Raw genomic sequence first — 22,578 nt, forward strand, 5'->3', positions numbered from 1 at the left:
CACAGATTGGGAAGTAGCCCTTCAACAACTGGCCAGTTTCTCAAGAAAGTGGTTGCCTTCCAGGGCTTGCAATGAAATCAGCTAGGGATCAGGGAGGGTTAGCAGCTCAGAGGCAGGGCAGGTGGACACTCAGGCTTTATCTCACATGTTGCCATGGTCCACACCTGCCAGGGAGGGGGAGTGGTTGGAGTCCTTGGCAGTACAGCTATTCTGGGCTGCAGGGCATCCAGCTATAAATTAGGTCACCTTTGCCTTCACTCCTCTTGGGTGGGGCCTTCTGGGCCATGCACCATGAGAGGTGCAGCACAGAATCTAGCCTGAGGTCTTCTGTGTCTCAGTTCCCCATCAGTAAAATGGGGATAATCATAATTATTATTAATTATAAAGTACTATTATTTGTACTGTGGTAGCACCTAGGAGCTCCAGACATGGGCCAGGGCCCCATTGTGTTAGGCACAGTACAACCACATTAAAAAGATGGTCCCTTCCCCCAAAGAGCTGTCCTTCCTTTCTCCCACCCTTTGTCTATCTTGTCTATTATTTAGACCAGTGTTCACCAACCAGTCGATCGTGATCAACTGGTGGATCCTAGAGGATCTCCCAGTTGATCACGATTTCCGGCGGTGCAGTGGGGCTGCGCGCTGTTCCTGTCTGCAAGCACCGCCCCTGCAGCTCCCATTAGCTGGGAACGGGGAGCTGTGGCCAATGGGAGCTGTGGGGGTGGTGCTTGCAGAGAGAGAGCGCACGGAGCTACATGCCCCCTGCCTCCTCCCTCAGGGGCCGCAGGGGCGTGTTGGCCCCTTCCGGGAGTGGCATGGGGCTGGGGTAGGCAGGGAGCCTGCCTTAGCAGCAGCCATGCTACACTGCTGACCAGGAGCCACTGGGGGTAAGTTCTGCCCAGTGGGAGGCCACACCCCAACCTCCAGTCCTGAGCCCTCTCCTGGATACAGTACCCCATATCCCCTCCTGTACCCTGAACCCCCTCCTGCACCCCAACCCACAGCCCTGAGCCCCCTCCCAGAGCTAGCATCCCATACTCCCTCTTGCACCCCAAACCATCTCCTGCACCCCAAGCCCCAGCCCTGACACTCCTCCTGGAGCCAGCACCCTGTACCCCCTCTGGCACCCCAACACTCTGCCCCAACCCAGAGCCCCCTCCACTACCCAAATCCCTCCCAGAGCTTGCACCCCTCACCCCCTCCTGCACCCGAACCCCTTGCTCCAGGCTCAGCCCAGAGCCCCCTCTGACATTGCGAACCCCTTGGCCCCAGCCCACAGCCTGCACCCCCTCCCAAACCCCTACCTCAGCCCAGTGAAAGTGAGTGAGTGTGGGGGAGAGCGAATGACGGAGACAAGTGGGGATGAAGTGAGCAGGGTGGGGCTTTGGCGAAGGGGCAGGGCGTCAGGGAAGCGGTGGGGCCTCAGGGTATGGGCAGGGCAGATACTGGCTTGCCCTTAAATTCAAAAAGTTATCTTGGGCATAAAAGTGTTGGAGATAACTGATTTGGACTATAAGCTCTTCGGGGAATGACTGTCTCTCACTAAGTGTTTGTATTTTGTGTATCTGGATGGAGATAGACAGACCCACCCAACAACCTACCCCTCAGGATTGTTCCCTGCAGTATATTATCTAATGCTTTGCCCAGCCCAGTTTTAAATATCTCTAGCAAAGAGACTTCCCCCAACTTACTTTTGAAGACTATTCCACAGGTTAATAGATTTTCACCGTTGGAGAAACCATCACACTATTCAGCCTAAATGGTCCTCTCTTTCCCATCACTCCTAGTCACCCTTCTTTGTGTCATCTTCTCCTTCACTGGAGTTTCCTTCCTTCAGATATTTGTGCATGACGACCACCCTTAGATATGTGCCTGTCTGTCATGTTTAGACAATATACTAAAAACCATCCAGATCTAAAGAAAGGAATCAGCAGGCTTAGGATGGGATAGGCCTTATCTCGCCTAGGCTAAAAGCGGCAACAATTTTGATTGCCTCTGACCTGAGTGGCCTTCCCTGGGCGCAACCCCTTGAAGCAGTGAGAAGGCAATGACCATGAGAAACATGCCAGTGGGAGTTTTGACCCCTGGTAGGGCCAGGTCAAAGGGTAGGCACCAGATGAAAGGCAGTTCTCTGAACCTCCAGGTTGAGGGGTTGAGCTATAGGCCAACAACCTATCCTTGTAAACAAGTTAAGTTATAGAAACACAAAGGAAGCCATTCCGGCAAACAATGTGGTAGACAGAGATGGCAGAGACTGGTTCAAGCCTTACCTGATGACTGACAGTGTAGGAAGCCATCAGATTCAGACCCACCAGGAGACCTGAACTGATGATGTAGATACAAAGACCAGATCGAATGGTGCTAGCTGAGGATCACTCCCCATGTATTCTGTATCCTATTACAAAGTACCTGTGTTAGCAAGTTCCCCTTTCCACAGAAGCCCATTACAGAAAACAAAGTAAAATCTCCCTGAATAAACCCCGCTGTATATGACCATTTGCAAAGGCCAGCTGCAGTACTGCTGAGCAAGGAAAACTTCACTGGGCTCCATAATGAGTTATTACCGTACCTGTAAAAAACTTCATACAGGCTATTTTTCTCTGTCATGTATAGGACCATTCTATGTGGCTGTGTGCCTCAGGCAGAGCTGCTCCATCTCAGGATCATACATAGTATTGATGCCGAGTTTGCAGTTAGGGAGAGAAAGTGAAGGTCATGCAAGCTGCTTCTTGTTTCTTTTCCTTCTCATTTCAGCTTTCCGAAATTGTGACTTCCATAAGCATGGCTATAGCCTTTTGCAGCAAATATAACACTGAACGTTGGACCTTTTGGGGCCACAAAAACACACACATGTACTGCTGTGTGCGAACAATGTGTCCACAATTGCTGCATGTACAAGTGCTGCTGAGTTCCACCCCAGAAGTGGCTGCATTTAAGTGGCAGGTGGTTGCTCTCTTTATATAGACTTGGCCAAATTCATTCCCTTGGTTGCTCTATGATTTGAAAGCAGAACCCCAGTGGCAGAAAGTTTGCCTAGATGTGGGGAGAGGCACAGTAGCACAGGCTGCATGCCCTACCACCCCCCTCCATGGCCTAGAGACAGTCAGAACAACTTACAAAATGGGCAAACCAGGCAGGGAGCGGTCTGAACACAGAGGTGATGCACTGATTTAACACACCTCCCGGGATGCCACCACTGGCAGGGATCATACAAAGCAACCTTCCCCTGTACTGATGCAGCTGCCCCTGGTGGGAAAGGAGGTGAATACTGCACTACCAACACCCAGAGAGCCGAATCCAGCCCTCAATCTGACCCTGGCTTTGGGATCTTTCTGCACAAAAGTTGCTTAAGGAATGGAGCTCAGGATAACGATTGTTGCTATTATCAGTGATAGTTCAAACTGTGCCTGTTTCATAGCTCCCACAGTGAATACATAACTGCTAATTATCAAGTCTTCCCTTAATGGTGCCTCTGTCAAGCAGGGAACTAGTAGAAAGACTGTTTGGTGCTGAAAAGAAAACAGTCACGTGATAATTCTGTCCAGGGCTGGCTAATGCACAGGGGGCTAATACACTCACCTTTCCCCTCTAGAGACCCTGGTTCAAATCCTGGTCAAACCCCATGTGAAAATAGGCGGGGTGTTCTAAACCACCATGTGATTCACAATCCCTGTTCAAGAGAGGCCTAGCATTGGAACAGTGGGGCCTTTTAGAGCAAATAGGGTGACCAGATGTCCTGATTTTATAGGACAGTCCCGATGTTTGGGTCTTTTTCTTATATCTCCTATTAACCCCCACTCCGTCCCAATTTTTCACACTTGCTGTCTGGTCACCCTAAGAGCGAGTTACACTGGCAGAGCTGGCGGGTGGAGGTTTGCCCAGCAACAGCCTGTACTTATGCCTGGCTTAAGTTAGTTTCATGAGCAACAAGTTCATAGGGGGGAAGAACAGCACATTTTAAGCTGCAAGGCTTGATTGATATTTGGAATGGTGTGGCTACTTTAATATTTAAAGCATGAGTGATTGCTAGAATCTGAAATGAGCCTTAACTGAAACTGCAGCTCCCTATGACCCAAAACACTGGGAGAGTTTGGATCATTTCTTTAATGCTGTAATGTTTCATGGTGCTGTACAGACACACCGTTTTCTTCATCATTTGCCATCTTGATTAGGGTCCCATTCCAATCAAGAGAGGAGCTCTTTTGACAACCTCTCCCTTAATCATTGTAATTCAGTTTTTCTCCTCGTGTTAGGTTCTCACCTGCTGCAAAAATGCTGACATTTTTGAACCAACCAGAAGCAGCAATGGCAGGCTAATTCTCAAGACAGCTTGTTCTTAGGAACTTTCCCTCCAGTTTCGTAGCATTAAGAGGTTCAGGTGAGCATATGCCCTTCAGGATACCTCTCCAAATCAAATCACAATTCTGATCCTTCCAGGTTCTACCCACAGTTAATACGCTGCATAAGAGCACTCGTGTCTTTGAATCTCTCTTACCTTTCTTGTATTCTGAGGTGATGCGAAGAGTTGGAATAAGACCTTTTCCTAACAATGGACTTATGCACACACAATAAAAATGGTCATACTTAGCACTTACGTCGCGTTTTATTTTTGCAAAGGAAAGATGGTCCTGTGGCTAGGTGGGTGTCAAAGGAACTGAGATATATTCTTGGTTCCACCACAAACTTCCTGATGACCTTGGGCAATCACTTCATCTCTCTGTCCCTCAGCTTCCTCGTCTGTAAAACAGCGATAATTTCTCTGCCTCAGTAGGATGCTGTGAGGCATCATTCATTAATGTTTTAAAACCCTCTGAAATCACCAGGCAGAAGGGATTATAGAAATGTAAAGTATTATCCAAATTGCTTTGCAGCCATTAACTAATGAAGCCTCATCACCACACCTCTGTGAGCTGGCTGAGTAAGTGTCATGTTATAATCATGGCATACACACAGAGCAATTAGATAAAAACATACAATACTCTTGCTGGAAGGATGCCACATAATGCGACTTTATTTCTTAAAATCTAGAAATTTAGCACACAAAAACTAAAAGCAAAGAGAGAGAAAGCAGGCTGCTCCCTAAGGCAACGCAGCATAACTCACCTCACCTTGCTCTAGGCTACCTCTCTGCAGACTGACTGCTGTGCTGAGGAGCCAGATCACACACTTCCCTACACAGCCCTCTAGCCCGCAAGCAGGACCAGGAAGAGCTTTTAATTTTACCAGTTTTCAATACACCACATGTCATTGTCCCCACCTATGGGGGTAAGAAAACGAAACACAGAGAAGACAAGGGGATGTGGCCATAGCCACAAAAGGGGCCAGAACTATCTAGCATAGCGGTTCTCAAAGTATGGGTTGGGACCCCAAAGTGGGTCGTGACCCCGTTTTAATGGAGTTGCCAGGGCTGGCATTAGACTTGCTGGGGCCAAAGCCCAAGCCCCACTGCCTGGGGCTGAAGCCGGAGCCCCACTGAGTACTGTGGGCCTGGCACTGAGGTGTGCTGAGTCTGCTAGCTAGACCACACGCTTCACAGACTTTCCCATTCTCCTTGTAATGCCAGGCTCTGTTTTTTGGGCAGCTCCGACATGACTCAGAGGAGGCCGGGCAGAGAAGCCGTCAGTCATCAGGATGAAGTGTGGGAAGGGAATATTGGGGTGGGAGCCGCTGAGAAGCTGGCTGCTACATCCAGCATCTCTGTTTTAAAAGTCCTGTCAGCACTTCCAGGCTCCGGCAGTCAGTTGCTGACAGGAACCGAAAGAAGGCAAACAGGCTACACATTATTAACCAGGGGTGACTGTGCAGTGAGCAAACAGGCACAGAGAGAAATGCTGACTACACGCAGAACACACGGTGTTCAGCATATGCTTGTCACGCTGAGGGATCCCAGTCACTTCAGGGCGGGTTGTACCATAGCAGGGATCAGACCTTGACTGGACAGGACACTAGGGGAGAGACTCCGAAGGAGAATGGGCTAGTTGAGTAAATCTCTGCACGCCACAGTGGCTATTTACGTTGATCTTTCATCGGAATACAGATGAGGGAGTCTGTTGTGTGTTTGTGTGGTGGGTGTGCAGCTCCACGGCTGCTCGCACCATCCTTAATAAAGATATTGTGGAATGACTTGACTGTGCCTAATGCGGGGAAAGGAGAGAGGGGACACCTCCCAACAGCCCCGGGCTTTGTGGGACCGTCCTGCTTTGACCCCCAAGTCCTGCGCCCCGGTTGAAGTAGAACATTCCCCCCGTTCAGTGGTACCCAGGTTCTGCATGGTGCATACCATAGTCAGGGGCAGAGCTAGGGAGGGGAGCTCAGAGATGGGGAAGGATGCTACCCCTGGGGCGGGCTGGTCTGGAACTCAGGGGCTGATCCTGGTGTGGACTTGGGGGCCAGCAGCTGCAGTGGGGATGGCTCGACGGGGATTTGCGGTGCCCAATGGCGTTCCACTTTAGCCACTTGAAATGCAGGGGGATATGGTGAAGGGTTGCATCTGCTTCCTTCACAGAGTGATCTCAGGCTAGGTCACAGAAAACCAGCTATGCGGGGGGACGCCAGGTGGCAGCAAAAGGGATTTAACCGAGCAAAGCCAGCAAAATGAATAACAGACAGCCAAGGCAGGGTGAAGCTGGGGTCAGAAGGATACAGAGGTAGATTAAAGGCAGGTGAGTGCTAAGAACTGGGGTATGGCATGGCTAGGTGGCTTTCTGCTATTGCAGCCAGCAATAGACCCAGGTCTCCGTAGTCTCAGTCCACTGCTCTGATTATTAGACAACCTCCGTAGGGGTCCAGACTCACCAGAACTTTCTCCGTTCCCCTCTCTGGGGCAGACTCTTCCTCCCAGCCTAGCATCCCCTGGATGGACCTGTTCCCCCACCCCAAGTGTTTGACCATCCTCTCACACAGAGCTGCCGGCCCACCAGAGCCAGCCTGATACGTTTTTGGAGGAAGTGAGAAAAGCACCTAGGGTCCCAGGTAGGGACATCAGTTTCTTAGACCTCTCTTGCCATTCCCCTCCCCAGGAGGCTGCTGCTCTCCTCTTACCCCTGCCACTTGCTTTCCTATTTACTTTATTGCCTCCACTGCTGTATTAGCCACTTAGCTACCAGGGGAGCACCGATATGTAGGCACAGCCCTCCCCACTCCCTAGGGCCAGGCCCACAGGCTGTTCCAGATAGCAGTGCACTGTATATACTGATTTCTCACCCCCTCTTTACCCTAGGGACTAGATCTTAGTTATTATTTGTATTATGGTAGCACTTAGCGGTCCCAAGCAAACAAGTTTATTGTGCCAGGTGCTAGATAACACATAGGAAAAGACAGACCTTGCCCTAAACGTCTTACAATCTAAAAAGACAAGCCGGAGAAAAGGTGAGCCTGGGTCCAAGTTCATCCAGCAAAGCCAAGGTCTCTGAAAGCCTAGTCCAATGCCTTTCCAGCGAATAGCCCATTTATGGAGCTGGATCATTTATACCGGGAAGCAGGGGACGGGAACTGATGCCTTCTATATTCTCAAATGTAGTAAGCTGTAAAAGTAAGTTTATGCAGGTCCTGCCTTATATCACAAGCCTGCCTTAAACCACCCTCTTTCCCTCGCCCCACTCCAGTTTCGGAAATGGTATTCCTGGCTATTGCCTCGTCACACAGGAGGATGGTAGGTTTGAGGCTGCATTTTCATTTCTCTGCATGCTCTAGAGAACAAGCCGTGCCCTACCGGTAAATCTGTTTGGCTTGAATCAATAAAGGAGCTGACATAGGTGTGGCAAATTCACTGGAAGGCGGCCAGTCAGAGTGGATGTGAAATGGGTTTAGGAGTCAAATTTTGGGTGTGAACCGCAGAGCAGCATCTGCTTTGAGAACGTCTGGATTCTACAGTAATTCTTGCTGGAGTCCTGTTTGAGGGTGGAGATGAGAAAGGAGAGACCTGGATTCTGCCTGGTCTTTCCCTGGAACTTGCCACAAGTGCAAAGTGCCAGGGACAAACGTGCAGAGAATTCTCCCTTCAGCGTGCACTCAGCTCAACCCCGGAGCAGACCCTCCTGCTTGTGATTTGAAAAATGATACAGGGCTCTTCATGTTGTGACTAGAACTGCCAAGAAAAAAAAATCCTAGTGCTGCTACCGAATTACCAGCAATATTATCGGGCATTGCTAACGGCAAACGTTCACTGCTCAGAAGGGTATTGGGTGAACCTTAAAATATTAGGGCTCTGAGTTTGCAACGGGTGGATTAATTTCTGCCTTCCATTGCACCCGTTCAACCCTCAGGAGCAAAAACTGGCTCGTGATCTGTGTTTATACTCCTCTCCCCCACCCCTCCATCCTTAATGTAACTGAAGGCGAGTTGAGACAAAGGAACGTGATGTCATTACCTCTGCTAGAGACTGTGAGCATGTCTCCGGCCTGACAACTGGCAGACACCATTAACATTTTTTAGCAACTGCTGTGTGTTGGTTCTTAGGGGTTTTTTATTACAAAGCTCTCTCTCTCTCTCTTCTTTAATATCCTGCCCTTTTTATGAATCTTGATCGGTGACCATCTGACTTCCTCTTCTTTGGCATCAAAAGCTCCACATTTGCAGCTATGCAACATCCACTTCACTGGACTAAAATGAGTGTAAGAGAATGGAGAGCCAGACAGATACGTTGCAAGGGTGATGCTTAAAACAAGACTGAACAAAGGCTGTTCCATGAGGGTCTGCCTGGGTGTCTAAAGCAGCCGTGTTCACCAAGGCTGGGATTTTCAGGCACCAAAGGGATTTAGGCACCAAAATCATATTTAGTGTTAGGTTTCTTAGACTCCCTGGAAAATCCCAGCCTCATTAATCAGAGGATAGAGGAGAAATCTTCAGTTCCTTCATAGATAATGGGAAATAACCATGAATGCAAAAAAAAAGCAGCCCCAAAACAACAACTACCAAACAGCATATCAGTGAAAGGTTAATAGAATCATAGGAATTTCCACAGTGGATCAGATCAATGGTCCGGCTAGTCAGGGTGCCTCGTTTCTGACAGTGCCCAGAACCAGATGCTTCAAAGGAAGGTGCAGGAATCTCAGTAATGGACAATTATGGAATAACCTGCCCAGAGAGGAAGAGTCTTCCTAACAGCAGCTAGCAGTTGGCTTGTGCCTTGAAGCATGAAAGTTTATAGTGACATGGAGAGCTGCTTCTCCAGCTCTCTCTGGGTACAAAGGACAAGTCCCTTCAGAAAAGCAAAAAAATGCACATTATTTCTGTACAGCCGAGGGTTTTTATATGTATTTTTTTCCTCCTTAGGTTCTCAGTCAATCATGCTCCTAGCTCCTCTGTAATACTGGATTAACATCCTCCATTCTCTCTAATCAGGTTGTGTAGTATCTGGAAAGAGGTCAATGACACCTTCTAATACGTTTAGTTGATTGTTTTGCAGTATTTTTTTTCCTCTTCTTCTCCTGACCCATAAACTCCATTGCAGGGCTCAGCTCCGAGGTCAGCGCTGAGAACACACAAGCGCAGGATTAAATTTTGCAGCCAAAGAATAAGTCTCCTGTTCATAAAATATCACTGTATTCAGCATGTCAAGCAGGCTTGCTTCATCAGATACCATCATCGGACTTAAGGTTCTGGCGTCAGCTGTGTATGTGATACATTTAAGTGAGAACAGTAGAAGTGGAAAACGGATACTGTGTTTGGGTCAAGATTCCATTTAAATTAGGGGCGAGGAACATAGTCCTTGTTTCAAGGGACATGTTATTACTTTAGTGCCAGAGTTATCTATGTTCCACACAAGTTTAGCACCCACTTACTTTTATTTCTGACAATTATTTACATATGAAATAAAGAATCATGAAACGGAGGTTTTAAAAGAGTCATTTCCACTAGGGGAATGGGACTCACAGCATTTCAATATCCTGGATAAGTTTTGTTTATGTCCCTCAATTTGGATGCAATCTACAGGAATTGTTGAAAGGCTCCATATATCCCCTGAGCTATCCTGTCCAATCCTTCCCCGCCTTTCTAATTCATTTCACTGCAAACTAATGATGTCATTTTGAACACTGATTATTGTCCTGTTCTCCTTAGATGACATTGATCGGGAACTGGAGGAGAAGTGCAAGATCATGGAAGCCCAGCTGCATGAGAAGGAGAAGGATAATCTGGAGCTGAGGAAGGAGCTCAGACATAAGGAGACCTTGGTGTCCGTGCTGAGATGCAATCTCAGGAACAAGGAGAGGAGATTCCTTGAGGAGCTGAAGAGAAGAAGCCACCGGGTGACTGTCCTTAACACGGAGCTGCAGAAGCAGACGGAGGCTGCTGCTTATCTCTCCTTCCAGCTGCATGCCACCAAACAGAAACTGCATGGCTCCCAGCAAGGTGGCAAGCCCCCCTCTGACAGGCCTCTGGACAAACCATTCCCCACACAGCCTTCCAGTGAGACGAGGCCCAAAAAACGAATCCACAAGTCTCATGTTCGGAGGTTGGTGACCGACTGCTCCTATAGCAAGGGCGTCATCAAGGACTCCTTTCAGAGGGAGAGGATGAGCAGCTTCGAAGAGGCAGACCCCATGCCCGACCCAGCACTTTTTTTATACACTAAAAGGCACCACGCTCCCCATCGTCAGAAATCTGAGCCCAAAGCCCAGGCCCTTAACACAGCAGGGGTTGATCCGAGTGACAGTGCAGCTGGAGGCTCCAGCCTGCCGAGACCCTCCTGTCTTCATTCCCAGGAGCAAGCAGAAGGTATGAGCATCAGGCCTTCAGCCAAACCCAAGCCCTGGAAGGGTGAGAAAGGCAAACAGCATGGATCCAGCCCCAGGAATTCAAAAGGCTTGGAGTAAAAACAAAGAAAGCAGAACAGTGTGGCTACTAAATGCAGAAAATGAGTTTGGCTATACCAAAAAAGAGACTGGGGCCTACAAAGATTTCTTCCCCACCATCCCATCAAGAAGTAAAATACTGTTCAGTTTGGATTTCCTCAAGGAGCTAGAAACAATCTGGCTCGTCTAACATTTCCATTCAGGATAACCATAGAATGGCTGTCTTATCCCAAGGGATGGTGGGGCAGGGGAGCGGGAGGGCAAGCAGTGCTGAGGGCATTTTGAATGTTGTTCTGGAGCTGACTCCAAGAGAAGATGGGCACAGATGTGGAACGTGGAGAGAAGGTTTGAGCATGGATTATTAACAATTGTCTAGAGCGTCCCTTTCGTAAAAATTAAGATTTCTGAGACTAAAATCTCTTACCGTTATTGTTGTCATTGTTCCTTCTAGATAAAATTGTTCTTATTTTCATTGGCACTAGGTAGCGGTGGAGGGGGGCAGGGGTGGGGATAGGGAATGGCAGAATTGCACATAAAGCCGTTCACTGATGGTGAACGTGGCAATTGGCAGGATGCGCCAAACTCTTCCTTGGTTCTAACTTCATGACATCACTGGAGTTGGGACAGGGATAAATTTGGCCCAAAATGTCTAATATAAGGTATTCCAGGTTCTGGAGAATGTCGGCAGTTGAATGACAATCGGTCAAGTTAGTCTAAGAGGGATCTTTAAATCATCTGCAAAAACAGCATGGCCAAGCCAATCGAGTCTGAAATAGTCACTCAACAATGTTGAAAGATATATTTTCACCCAAATTCCTTCTTTTTTAATAATTATGCAAAACTGAATGGACAAGATTTTGAAACATGACCTTTGATTTTGGGCACCTCCATTTTTTGGGGTGCCCAGCATGAGATATCTCAAAGGGGTCTGATTTTTCAGAAGCTAATCTGAAAATCAGGCCCCTTTAAGTTATCTCTAGGTGGGCACCCAAAGTCAATAGTCATTTCTGAGAACCTTGGCCAAAACTTTTGTTTTGCATGTTATTACAGCAGGTTTTCTAAATGTGTCCTAGTTTACTCCACATTCCAGGCAGAGTTCTCTAGTAATCAGTGTCTGTTACTACTGCTGCTTAGACACCAGGATTTTGTTTTTAAGTTAAGTTACTAAGCATGCAATGGTTCTCCACTGAATTCCTGCTCAGAAGACTAAGTAACCAAATTAGCAACAAGCTGCTTGAGGATGAGATCTCATACATTGCAAACATTTTGTGGCAGAGCCAGCCACTCGTTTCTACGGTGATACTGAAGGGAAGTTATAAGGAAACTACAAATCTGTCTTCTTTGGGGCTTAAGCCCCATCTTTCTAGATAGGTACTTGCGTGGTCCTCTATACCATCGTATCTGAGCACCTTCTAGTCATTAATGGACTGTATCCTCACAACTCCCCGGAGCGGTATGGAAGTGCTATTCTTATCCCCATTTAACAGATGGAGATCCCAGGCACAGGGTACATCAAGTGACTTATCCAAGTTCACCCAGGAAGTGTGAAGCTGAGTCAGAAATGGAACCCAGGTCTTCTGAGTCCCAGCCTAGTGCCCTAACTACAAAATTACCCCAACCACACACACTAACCCCATTAGCATTAATAGGACCATTTCCATTGATTCAGTGGGCTTTGGGTCACACCTTTGAAGAGTTCTTATGTTCATGATGGTTATGATTGTTGAAGCACACTAAGATGCACCAGTGGGTGTTGCGTTGCTAAGCTATTTGTGTTCACTGGGAGGCATAAAGCCGTGAGTGGGGTCCTACTTGAGAAGTTGTCCAATAACACATGTCCTAGAGCATCTGTTGCTATTGTACTATATGTCTTCTATTTATTTACAAGTTATATTTTCAAAATGAAATTCAGAAGTATCTTTTGGTTGGTTGGTTTTGTTAGGCTATGAAAATGTATAGAAAGAAAAAGAAGCAACAAGAGAACTAGAACCAAAGGCAGGGCCAGATTTCCAATTAGGCACAGTAGACACATGCCTAGCGGTGCCGTCGTTCTAGGGACACCTTAGGTCTCTAAAACTGTGTGCAACACGAAGATCAGCTGTAGGCGGGGGGTGGAGGGCGCTGAAAATGCTGTGCCTAGAGACACGTAAGGTGTCAATCCAGCTCTGATCAAAGGGTCTAAAAATGGCCTTTGTTGAAGAGGTGAGATCATCTGATTTTTCTCTTGGTCCTTCCAGAAATTACTGTCATCTTCCATGGTCCCTCTGACTCTACTGCTTCAACAACCCCAGATCCACAGAGGCTCCTACTCTGCCCTGTGGACCATCTATGGTCACTTCTTGATTCTCAAGACCCTTCAGAAGGTAGAGCCTTCTTGTTCGCTCACCGACCCCCTTATGGTGTTATCCTTGGACCTCAGTGAATCTCTGGTACTTTTCAAAAGCCCCCTCGGTCCTCAGGTGTGTCACTTCAAAGAGGTAGCACCATCCATTCAACACTACCTAACTTCAAAACTAAGGGCATGAATAAGCTCAAGGCTTTAGCCTCCAATATAAAGCTCCAAAATCTGTGATGTGCCTTTAGCATCTTGCAACTGCTTAACAATTACAGGAAGGAAAAATTATTGTGAAGATTAGACAGAGGGCCAAGTTCTGATTTTAGGACTTCAGTGGATGCTCGGCACCTTGAAGGATCCTCTGTTACTCTGCAGTAACTGAGAGCAAAATTTTGACCCATGTGGTTTTTGACAACCTGTTCTAACCAATTAGCTTTTTTTCTCTCTACACCCTCCTTTCAATTGGCTACAGGAAGTGTGGCTAAGTTAGTGGCTCTGACTGTGTCTTACGAGTGCACAAATACATGCCTAGGTTAAATATTACAAATAGCAAACCAGTCACTTGCTGTTTTGCTATTTAGGGACACATTTGCAAACACAACAAAACTGGGCACTCTTTTTTTTTTTTTTTTTTTTTTTTTTTTTTTTTGCAGGCATGGCTCTTTGTGTATGCATGTGTGAATATCTAGTAACCAGGGCTAAAATGCCAGACCTATTAAAATCAATGGAAATTTTGCCATTGACCTCATTAGGGCCTGGATTTCATCCCACATATCCAGCTAGCTACTCAATTTGGATGTGAATATAGGTGTCTGCAGGGAAATAATGCAGATTCCATTTTTCCAAAACCCATTTGGAACCTCTTAGAAAATGTGGCCCTAATTGACCAGCCCTATTTACCAGTAATTTGAGTTTGCCCATGTAGTGCTCATGCATATGATATGCATTCAAATGTATCTATTTTTGTAGTGCAATTACTAGCCCAACTTTTTTAATTATAAAAATAAAATTCAGAATAGAAGATTTATTCTATTGAGGAAGAAAATTGCATTTTTGTACCTTTTCTTTGAAAGAGAAGATTATCTGTTCCTTTAAATCTTCCCTTGCCCTCTATGGGATATGTGTTCTTGACCTGTGTTCTTTAAACGCAGTTTTGAATTCGGTATGATATGCCATGGTGTCATCTGTGAAGACCTCTCTATAGCACAGGACTGGTTTATCAATAAGCCCTAAGGGCCAGATTTACTAAGGTATTTAGTGCCCGAAGATGTAAATAGGTCCCAAGTGTGATTTTCAAAAGTGCCTAAGCCTGTAAAGCGTCTAAATCCCCTTGATTTCCATGACAGATGCCTGCTTTTGAGTATCGCACAAGGTCCCTATGTGCACTTTGAAAATCTGTCCCTAAGTGTCTGACCACTTCCAAAGCAAGGAACAGAAGGATGTAGGAAAAAGAGACATAGCTGCACTTCTTAGGGGATGTCTACACTGCAATCAGAGATGTGACTGCAGCATGCACTGGAATAGCAACACTAGCTTTAATCCAGCCAAAAATAACCGTGTAGCTGCAGTGTCATGGGCATCACTGCAGACTGTACAAGCACGCCAGGGATTCTGGGTGTGTACTTGCATTGATAGCCTGTGCGGGAGCCCATACTGCTATGTCTTCACTGTTCTTTGTAGCCAGGTTAGCTAGACAAAAGGTAGCGTGGCTCTGCCAGCACCCGCTGCAGTCACTCTTCTGACTGCACTCGCTGCAAACAGGCAGGAGTAGTACAGATAGCCAGTCATTTCAGGGCCCTTTACTAGATTGCTAGCTGCCTTCTGTTTTTGAGAAACAGCTCATTAGACTCCTTCTATTGACTCACTACGCTGAAGTAATAGACTGTCGTTTTAGATTCCACACCAGTGCTGTTCAAAGCTGTCTTTGTGTGGCAAGCGTTCGCTGTTATCAGTATACTGGGCATAGCTGTTTCTTCTGCCAGCAAAGCTGCTAGGGCCATTTATTTCTCCTGACAGCCGAACTTGATGGCATGAACAGGGCATCCTGTTTGGATCTTGCCTCCTCTTCAAGGTCGTCTTCCCCTACATTTTCTAATCACTGCTCTGCTACTGCTTAGTCCCTGGAGGTGTCAGTGAGTGGCTGAATTAGTGACAACCCATGCTGCGAGTTTACACCTGGCAAAGGAATGAAATGAGGCTTAACTAGCAGTGTGAGGAATGAGGAAATAATCCAGGGCGATTATCTCATCCTATTTATTGCACTAGCCAAGCAGCTAGTGAAAGGAGATCTGTAACTATGATTCAGTGGGCAGGCTAACGCTCACCCTGAAATGTAGCAGGGAAGGGGGGGATCCACGGAGGAACTTGGGCATTGCAGCACCTAACTTTTAAGCACCTACAAAATCCAGGAAAAACACCCTGCTCGACTTTGTCATCTAGGCTCCCTATACAATGAATGGGGAGAGAGAGGCGCCTAAGGATGCAATCCACAAAAGTCAGCCTGCTAGGTGGGGAGCTGCCTAAGCTAGCCAGTGGGAGGTGCTGAGGATGAGTGTGTCCTAAATCCCATCCCATCTCTCACAGAAGTGGGTGCCACATACATTGTTATTTTTAGCCCAGTGGTTAGAGCACTCACTTGGGATGTGGGAGGCCCAAGTTCAAGTCCCACCTCTGTTGGGGGCGATGGAGGGGAAGGATCCCACTTCTCAGAGGATTTCTGATGTCAGGCTCCCTTCTGTGGAAGCTGTTGCACTGTGGATCCGTAATCAAAGAGGGGTTGGAGCAGGGGGACTGGACTCGGGGTTTCCTGCTTCCCAGGTGGGGGCTGTAACCACTGGGATATAGAGTCATTCGCCCTCTGTCTGACCCAGTGACTGTTCCGCAGTAGATAAATACTAAAACAGTCAGTGGGCCAGAGAGAGGGAATGACCCAGTAGCCCAGTGGTTAGCCTCCCAACTTAGACCCTGCAGGCGATTTCGGCGGGGAAGCGCCTATCTTCCCCTGGTTCCAGATCGCTCTGGAGCTTTGGTAGGAGATAGGCACCCGGCTGCCTAGAGGGAGGTAGCAGAGCACATGCCCAGAAGCAGAAACCTAGGCACCTAGGGAGTCGAGGACTTTTACCCTGCCCCGAAATAACTTAGGCGTCGAGTAAGTTCAGGTGCCTACAAGATTCAGTGGGAGTTTTGTGGATTGCAGTGGAGCCAACCCCAGGACTTAGGTCCCTAAGTACTTCCATGGATCCCGCTCTACGCGATCCCCACATTACTGAGAGGAGAGTCCATCTCAGTCACTCCACTGAAATTGTACCAAATTAATTAGTTTGTATTGAAAGAAAAAAAAAATCACACAGGAATTCCGGGCCTCATCCCCAGCTGGGATAAACTGATGCAGCTTCAGTGAAGTCAGTGGAGCTACACCATTTTGCACCAGCTGAGGATCTGGCCCCGACAATGGTGTTTCATCAGTACATGCTTGCTTGTGAGACTGGGGCTACCATAATGCTCATTTTACTGGACATAATTCTCTTGTTTGTTAAACTTCTTATCAACTTGTGGCTAAAATTGCCTCAGAAGCCCCTGCAAAGAGGTCTTTGGAAAAATCAGGAGCATTTATACTAGACATCCAAGTTATTAACAAGAGAAAAATATGCACGCTCTAAGGGACACCTACTGTATGGGTCCAGTTTTCTTATAACACTCTGATGAGATACTCTGTTGTCTGTTTCTATTAAGGATTATTAAAAAGAGAAGGCCCTCTGCTGGCAAAGCAATGTAATAGGATTTCTACCATATAGTGAGCACGGATTGTTCACTATCCTGCTCTGATGAAACAATCTGCGGGAGAGCGGTGAAAGCAATAAGCAATTTGCATTGCACTGTGGAAATTATAGCTATGGAAATGCAGTATCCCTTCAACTTGATTAAGATTTGAACCTCGCCTTTGTAAATGGTTATTTCTCTCAGGTTCACAGAGGTTCTGCTGAGAACATTTCTTTCTTTGTGTGTGTGTGTGGGAGATTAATACCAGAGGCGCTAATAAATTCACTGTGTACTGTTTTAGTTAGGTTTTATTTTAGTGGTGATTTGCATGGCTTCTCTTTTCATTTCTGGATAACCCTAACGGGCAGACTCCGTTACATGTTTATTATAAAATCATTGATGCAGAGACTGTAGCAGACTTCAGTATAAAAAAGAGAGAGGATACAATAGTTCTCTTTTGTAAATAATTTCCTACCAATCATCTATTTCTCAGTGGCTGGTATGTAAATGGAACAACTCCATCTGAGCTGTAGGAGCCTTCCTGCTTTACTGATAAGTATGGGCTCGTTCAAGGAGTTTATTTAATTTCCAGCTCTCTTCAACCATTCTTCCCCTCCTCTGCCTCCTGCCCATATCTTCCCTTTAGCTCTGCATGCAGGCTGCTCATGCTCTGAAGCCAAGTGGCCAAATGCCTCACCAGCAGGTATCACTGCAACCTTGCAAAATCCTGATCAGAGATTACATGGAGGTGACGGGGAGGGCACAAATCCCATTAGCCATAAAGCAACAAACATACAAAACGCATGCGATATTGGGCCTGATCTTGACCTTGCTTAGACCATTGTAACCCCATTGATGTTGATGGCATTACTTCTGATTTGCACCAGTGCAACTAAGGAGGAGGCGCAAGGACAGGTTTTGATGAGCCATAGACAAGACAGAGGAGCTAAATGGAGCACTTTCTATTCCTATGAGCTAAATCCTGAAGCCCCTACTCGATGTTCATTCACTCATGCCTCTGGCAAAGCTCCTGCTGACATCACTAAGAGTTTCACCTAAGGGTTTCTTTTATTAAAAACCGAGGGCTAGATTGTAATGCCCACTCAGGTGGGCAAGATCCCACTTGCCATGATTAAGGATATTGCAATCCAGCCCTGAGTAAGGACATCAGGATTTGCCCTTTATTAATAATGTCGTTTGAAGTTAGTTGTAAAGGCCAGACCCTGCAGCCCTTTATGTGGGAATTCTTGCCTAAGAGCTTGCAGGATAAGCCCCTAAACTTCGTTATTGGCCTTTTTATTCATTGCTGTGTTTTTTGCGGGGAGGCTATATATAAATATATTTAGTTTTGAAGAGAAAACACTATGCTCGAAGCAGATATGTTGAAAAGAATCTATGGTTTTTTAATCTTTGTATTTATATAAGTGATCAACAATTAAAATCGGTGGTCCTCCTTTTTAATCTGAAGCGTCATGTTAGACACAGAGAGTCCAAAGAAACAATGCACACCTAATGAAACACACGTTTTCTAACTACGGTTGATGGATGAGCATGTTTGTAGACTCTCTAGTGTCTGAGTGTAAATTAACTACACCTCTACCCCGATATAACGCTGTCCTCGGGAGCCAAAAAATCTAACGGCGTTATATCGAACTTGCTTTGATCCACCAGAGTGTGCAGCCCCACCTCCTCGGAGCGCTGCTTTACCGTGTTATATCTGAATTTGTGTTATATCGGGTCGTGTTATATCAGGGTAGAGGTGTATTAGAATGTAAGATATATATTCAAAAAGGAGATTTGTACTGTGCATTTATCCAGCACTTTCACAGACTCCCTGTGAGTCAGAAAGGATAAATAGAAGTTATTATCTATACTGTATATCTCTATATGTAGAGGCACATATCAGGGAGTGTAAGAATTGAAGTCTTCGTGTTTTGTATAACATGTTTAATGTTGACTTGTAAAGCTTCACTACTAGATTGGAAATGGATGCATAGCAATAACACTTTGTTGTTAAATGGATGTCTTGTATATACATGTGCTGGGAACTTTCTGTATACATCCTAGCAGTCATGTGACTTTCCTTTTCATTTTAAATGGTATTTTTTGTTCTGGAACTGTACAATGGCCTAAGGGGGTTGGTTTGAGGTTTGAATTTTGAATTCATAATGCTCTCTGCCAATGAGAAATTTCATCCCTTAGGATGACACCCGCTGAACTGTAACCCAGCAGCTGGGTTGGGGAGAGAAAGGATGTTGTTACGTTGCTTGCCTATATTGTTCCCACGTCCCAAAACATGTCTGGAATCTGGCCATACCGACTGAACCAAAATGCAGATGGTTTCAGTCACTGATTCACTGAAAACGTCTCTTATTTTTTTGCCAAGGCAAGTTGGTAGGGAAATTTTCCCCACTGGCATAAATATTTAAAAAGCCATATTCTCTGAATTGGTCAAGTGACACTGCTAGACTTTGCATAAGCCCAATGCATTTGGTAGGTCTAATATAAAGGCCACTGGTTTATAACATTCCCCTCTCCCATTCAAATTTAAAAGTGTGATTGTAAGTCTGTGTGTATGTTAATCAGAGTAATGACTCTGAAAATGACCTTGTGAGGTTGCCCACTCCCTCAGTGACATATATCAGTGGTGAAATCCTGACTCCATTAGGTTTGGCCATTGACTCTAATGGATTCAAGGTTTCACCCCCACACTCCCGCCAGTCTGCTCACTTTACAAGGTTCACACCACCACATGCACAAAGAGTCTAGGACCTGAAAAATCAAGCCGTGCTCTTTCTGCCTTTCACGACAGCTGCAGCAACGACTGCACCTTAGCCAACAATTCTGCTGAGCATGCGTGAGGCAGAATAGAACCCAGATGACTCGCCCATAGCTGTATGGGCACTACAAGGCTAACAGGAGCACAAAGTTGTTAAAAGTGAGCAGATCTGACTCCAGCACACAGGAGACTGGTATTAAAGTGCCCTTTTACCAAGTCACTTTTTCTGAGGATGGGCCAGAATCACTCCATCAGTGGCGCTGGCAGAAAGTCCATAGCCAGCAGCAGCTTCCTTTATGTCTGTGGGACCAGTACAGCTAAAAAAAAAAACAAGAAAAAGAGGGGGTGGGGGGCAGGGAAGCAATGTTGGTCAGGAAAGTTGTGTAGCTAGAGTATGATCTCATTCAACGTTTCCTACCAGCAGTGCTCCAAAGGAGTTTCTGCAGAAATTAAAACTGCCCTTCGCCTGGTTAGAAACCCAGTGGTGGGGTGAAAGTAAACACTGCCTGCCTTCCGCTGGCCTAAATTCCCATATGACAGCTTCGCTGGCATGGCGAGTAGTCAAGTGTGAGCAACTAGGTATCCTTAAGGTCCCTTCTTCTGTACCCCACTAGCATATAACACCCATGAGTATCAGAACTCCCATAGACTTCAGCTGGAGTTTTGCCGGAGATAAGGTCAAAAAAGTGTCACGTTAAAAACAAAGCCAAATGACAGTGCAGCATATGTGCATGGCCTACAGGTAACGGTGAGGTTTTTCGGGAGCAAAAGATAGTTATTTGGGCAAACTGAAATTTGATTCAGCAGCTATTTTGCTGCTGGGTCCTGGTCGGCAGACTGGAGGCACAAGGACACTGAGTGCTTTGCCAAAGGTAGTTCAGAGATTCAGTCGTTTCATCGAATTAGAAACCAGGAGGACTCTCCTGACAGTCCTGTTACTGACAACCCTAGATCGTGCTTCTTGCTTGATCCAGTGCAGGCTGCTCCAGCAAATCTCATTGTAAGAACGATGCTGTCTCCTTAGTGCATGTCTGTTCTTGTCACTGTCTCTGCTTGCACTGCCATGAAGCCTGACTGCCAAGTCCCACGGGGAGGAGGGGAGGGAAGGATGGCCTTAGATTCACAGGTTGCTTCACTCACGCTGGATAACATCTGGATAATACTGGCGTGTCGTTGATTTTGCCTTCATGGGTGGGACCCAAGCTGGGTAACCGAGAGACATCACAGACATGCTTTTTGCTACTTACTTGCATCAAAAAGTACCTGCATTTCTAAAGGTCCATTCAGGATCCCATCAGCCTCATGTACTGTATGAAAGCATGAAGATAAAAGTGCTACTTCGCCACACTAGTGAGAACCTGCCCTCTTCAACCTTGGCTCCCAAATGCCAAGTTTGTTCTTTGGTTCCCTCTCTGCATGAGCTGCCCTTTTGGCTGATACTGGCAAGGCACTAACTGCACGACAGCATAAAGAGTCCCAGGGCTCTACTGCGTTGCCTGGAGACATTCTACTGAAGCAGAGGCGAGTACCCCACACACCAATGAAAAAAAAACTAGGCGCCCCCAAAACTGCATTCCCAGTAGAAAGGGAAATGTGATGGGAAACTAAACCCAGAAGCAGGGGTAGAGGAGACTCCATGAAGTTTCCCGGGAGCTTTGGAAGATAAAGATCCTTGATCTAGTAAATCCTACCTTAATCCCACTCCCGGGAGACGTCTGGGACACTCAAGTTGCACGTGCACGCCTAGAAGAAAAGTGAAATCTAGGTCAAAATGCTTATTGAACCTTTGCAGCACTAAGGGGGGCAGGTGAAGGCTCCTCCTTTCTTCATTAAATGTTACTGATACAATATTTAAAGAAAGATGCACTTTCCCTTTATTATAATTACAGTGATAACAAAACCAAAGCAGCATTAGGACAGGAACACCCCAGAAATTCTACACGTTTGAAGAGAGAAGCCCTCTCTAGCAACTGGGTCTGTCCTTTGAGGCGCTACTGAGTTAACCCAATGGGAGTTGAGGGTGCTCTGCACCTCCCAGGAGTTACTCAGCACCTTTCAGAATTAAGCCCCAAATTTGCTCATAGGCTTCACGGTAACGTGGATTGGTAGGGTGGATCACGCAACACGTACTCCCCTGCAGAATCCTTATTCACCCAAGTGAGGTCCTGCACAGAGGATGAATTGCACAGTTCTGTGAGCTGCCTATATGGCCTGCTATGGGAAACCATTACAATGGGACAGAAGCCAAAGGTTTGATACTGTTCTATCTGAATGTTCAATTTATTACAGGACATGATTTATAGCAAAAGGGGGCAAAGAGGTACGTTGTTGCTGATTGTGCTTTTCAAGATGCATTCTCTGCATACCCACAAACTACTTGTATTTTAGATGTCATTGTAATATCCCCTTTTCTTAATAAAGGACTCACATCTGTATGGATTTGCCTTTTCTTCCTCCAGACCTGCCCGTTTGGGAAAGGAACTCAGGAGTGCCTGCACTGAAATGAAATGGCAGCCTATGCATAAATGGGGCAGAAAAGCTCTTAAAGAGGAAGCTAAGGATCAAATGCTTTTAAAGACAGCATAGCGTGCTGTTAGCTAATAATTTGGGGATCTATCCTATGAGGGGTGCCCAGCACCTGTCCTGTTGATCATGGGCCAGGATTGAATGTGGGACCCCCAGAGATGGAGCACGGATCTCTACAGTGTGAACTAAAGGACCAACTCCTTTATCTACAGATATTTGATTGATATCATAGCCAGTTTGTAATATGGTTGACCTCACATGCAGGTCACATGGAAGCACAACGGGCTAATCTGGGATTCCTAGTTGTGTGGGTGTATAATATTTCAATCCCAGTCATAAGCAGAGTGGTAGTCAGGGCTTGTCTCTCCAGGAAAGTTATTTTGGATT

At 46.4% G+C, this 22,578-nt stretch overlaps 2 protein-coding genes across 2 annotated transcripts in view; one reads left to right on the forward strand and one right to left on the reverse strand.

Annotated features, from left to right (window-relative positions):
- The window catches only part of CCDC92B (coiled-coil domain containing 92B), a 52,181-nt gene extending 40,988 nt beyond the window's left edge, over positions 1–11,193 (forward strand). The window contains exon 4 of the mRNA XM_050929170.1: positions 10,059–11,193. Within this exon, the coding sequence (XP_050785127.1) occupies positions 10,059–10,813 (755 nt within the window). The 3' untranslated portion in view covers positions 10,814–11,193. The remainder of the gene's footprint in view (positions 1–10,058) is intronic.
- Positions 1–22,034, reverse strand: part of RAP1GAP2 (RAP1 GTPase activating protein 2) — a 322,912-nt gene extending 300,878 nt beyond the window's left edge. The window contains exon 1 of the mRNA XM_050929146.1: positions 21,357–22,034. Coding sequence (XP_050785103.1) covers positions 21,357–21,577 — 221 coding nt within the window. The 5' untranslated portion in view covers positions 21,578–22,034. The remainder of the gene's footprint in view (positions 1–21,356) is intronic.
- Between the last annotated feature and the right edge of the window lie 544 nt (positions 22,035–22,578).

The sequence above is a fragment of the Gopherus flavomarginatus genome, chromosome 19 (assembly GCF_025201925.1).
Source record: "Gopherus flavomarginatus isolate rGopFla2 chromosome 19, rGopFla2.mat.asm, whole genome shotgun sequence".
Classification (NCBI taxonomy): domain Eukaryota; kingdom Metazoa; phylum Chordata; order Testudines; family Testudinidae; genus Gopherus; species Gopherus flavomarginatus.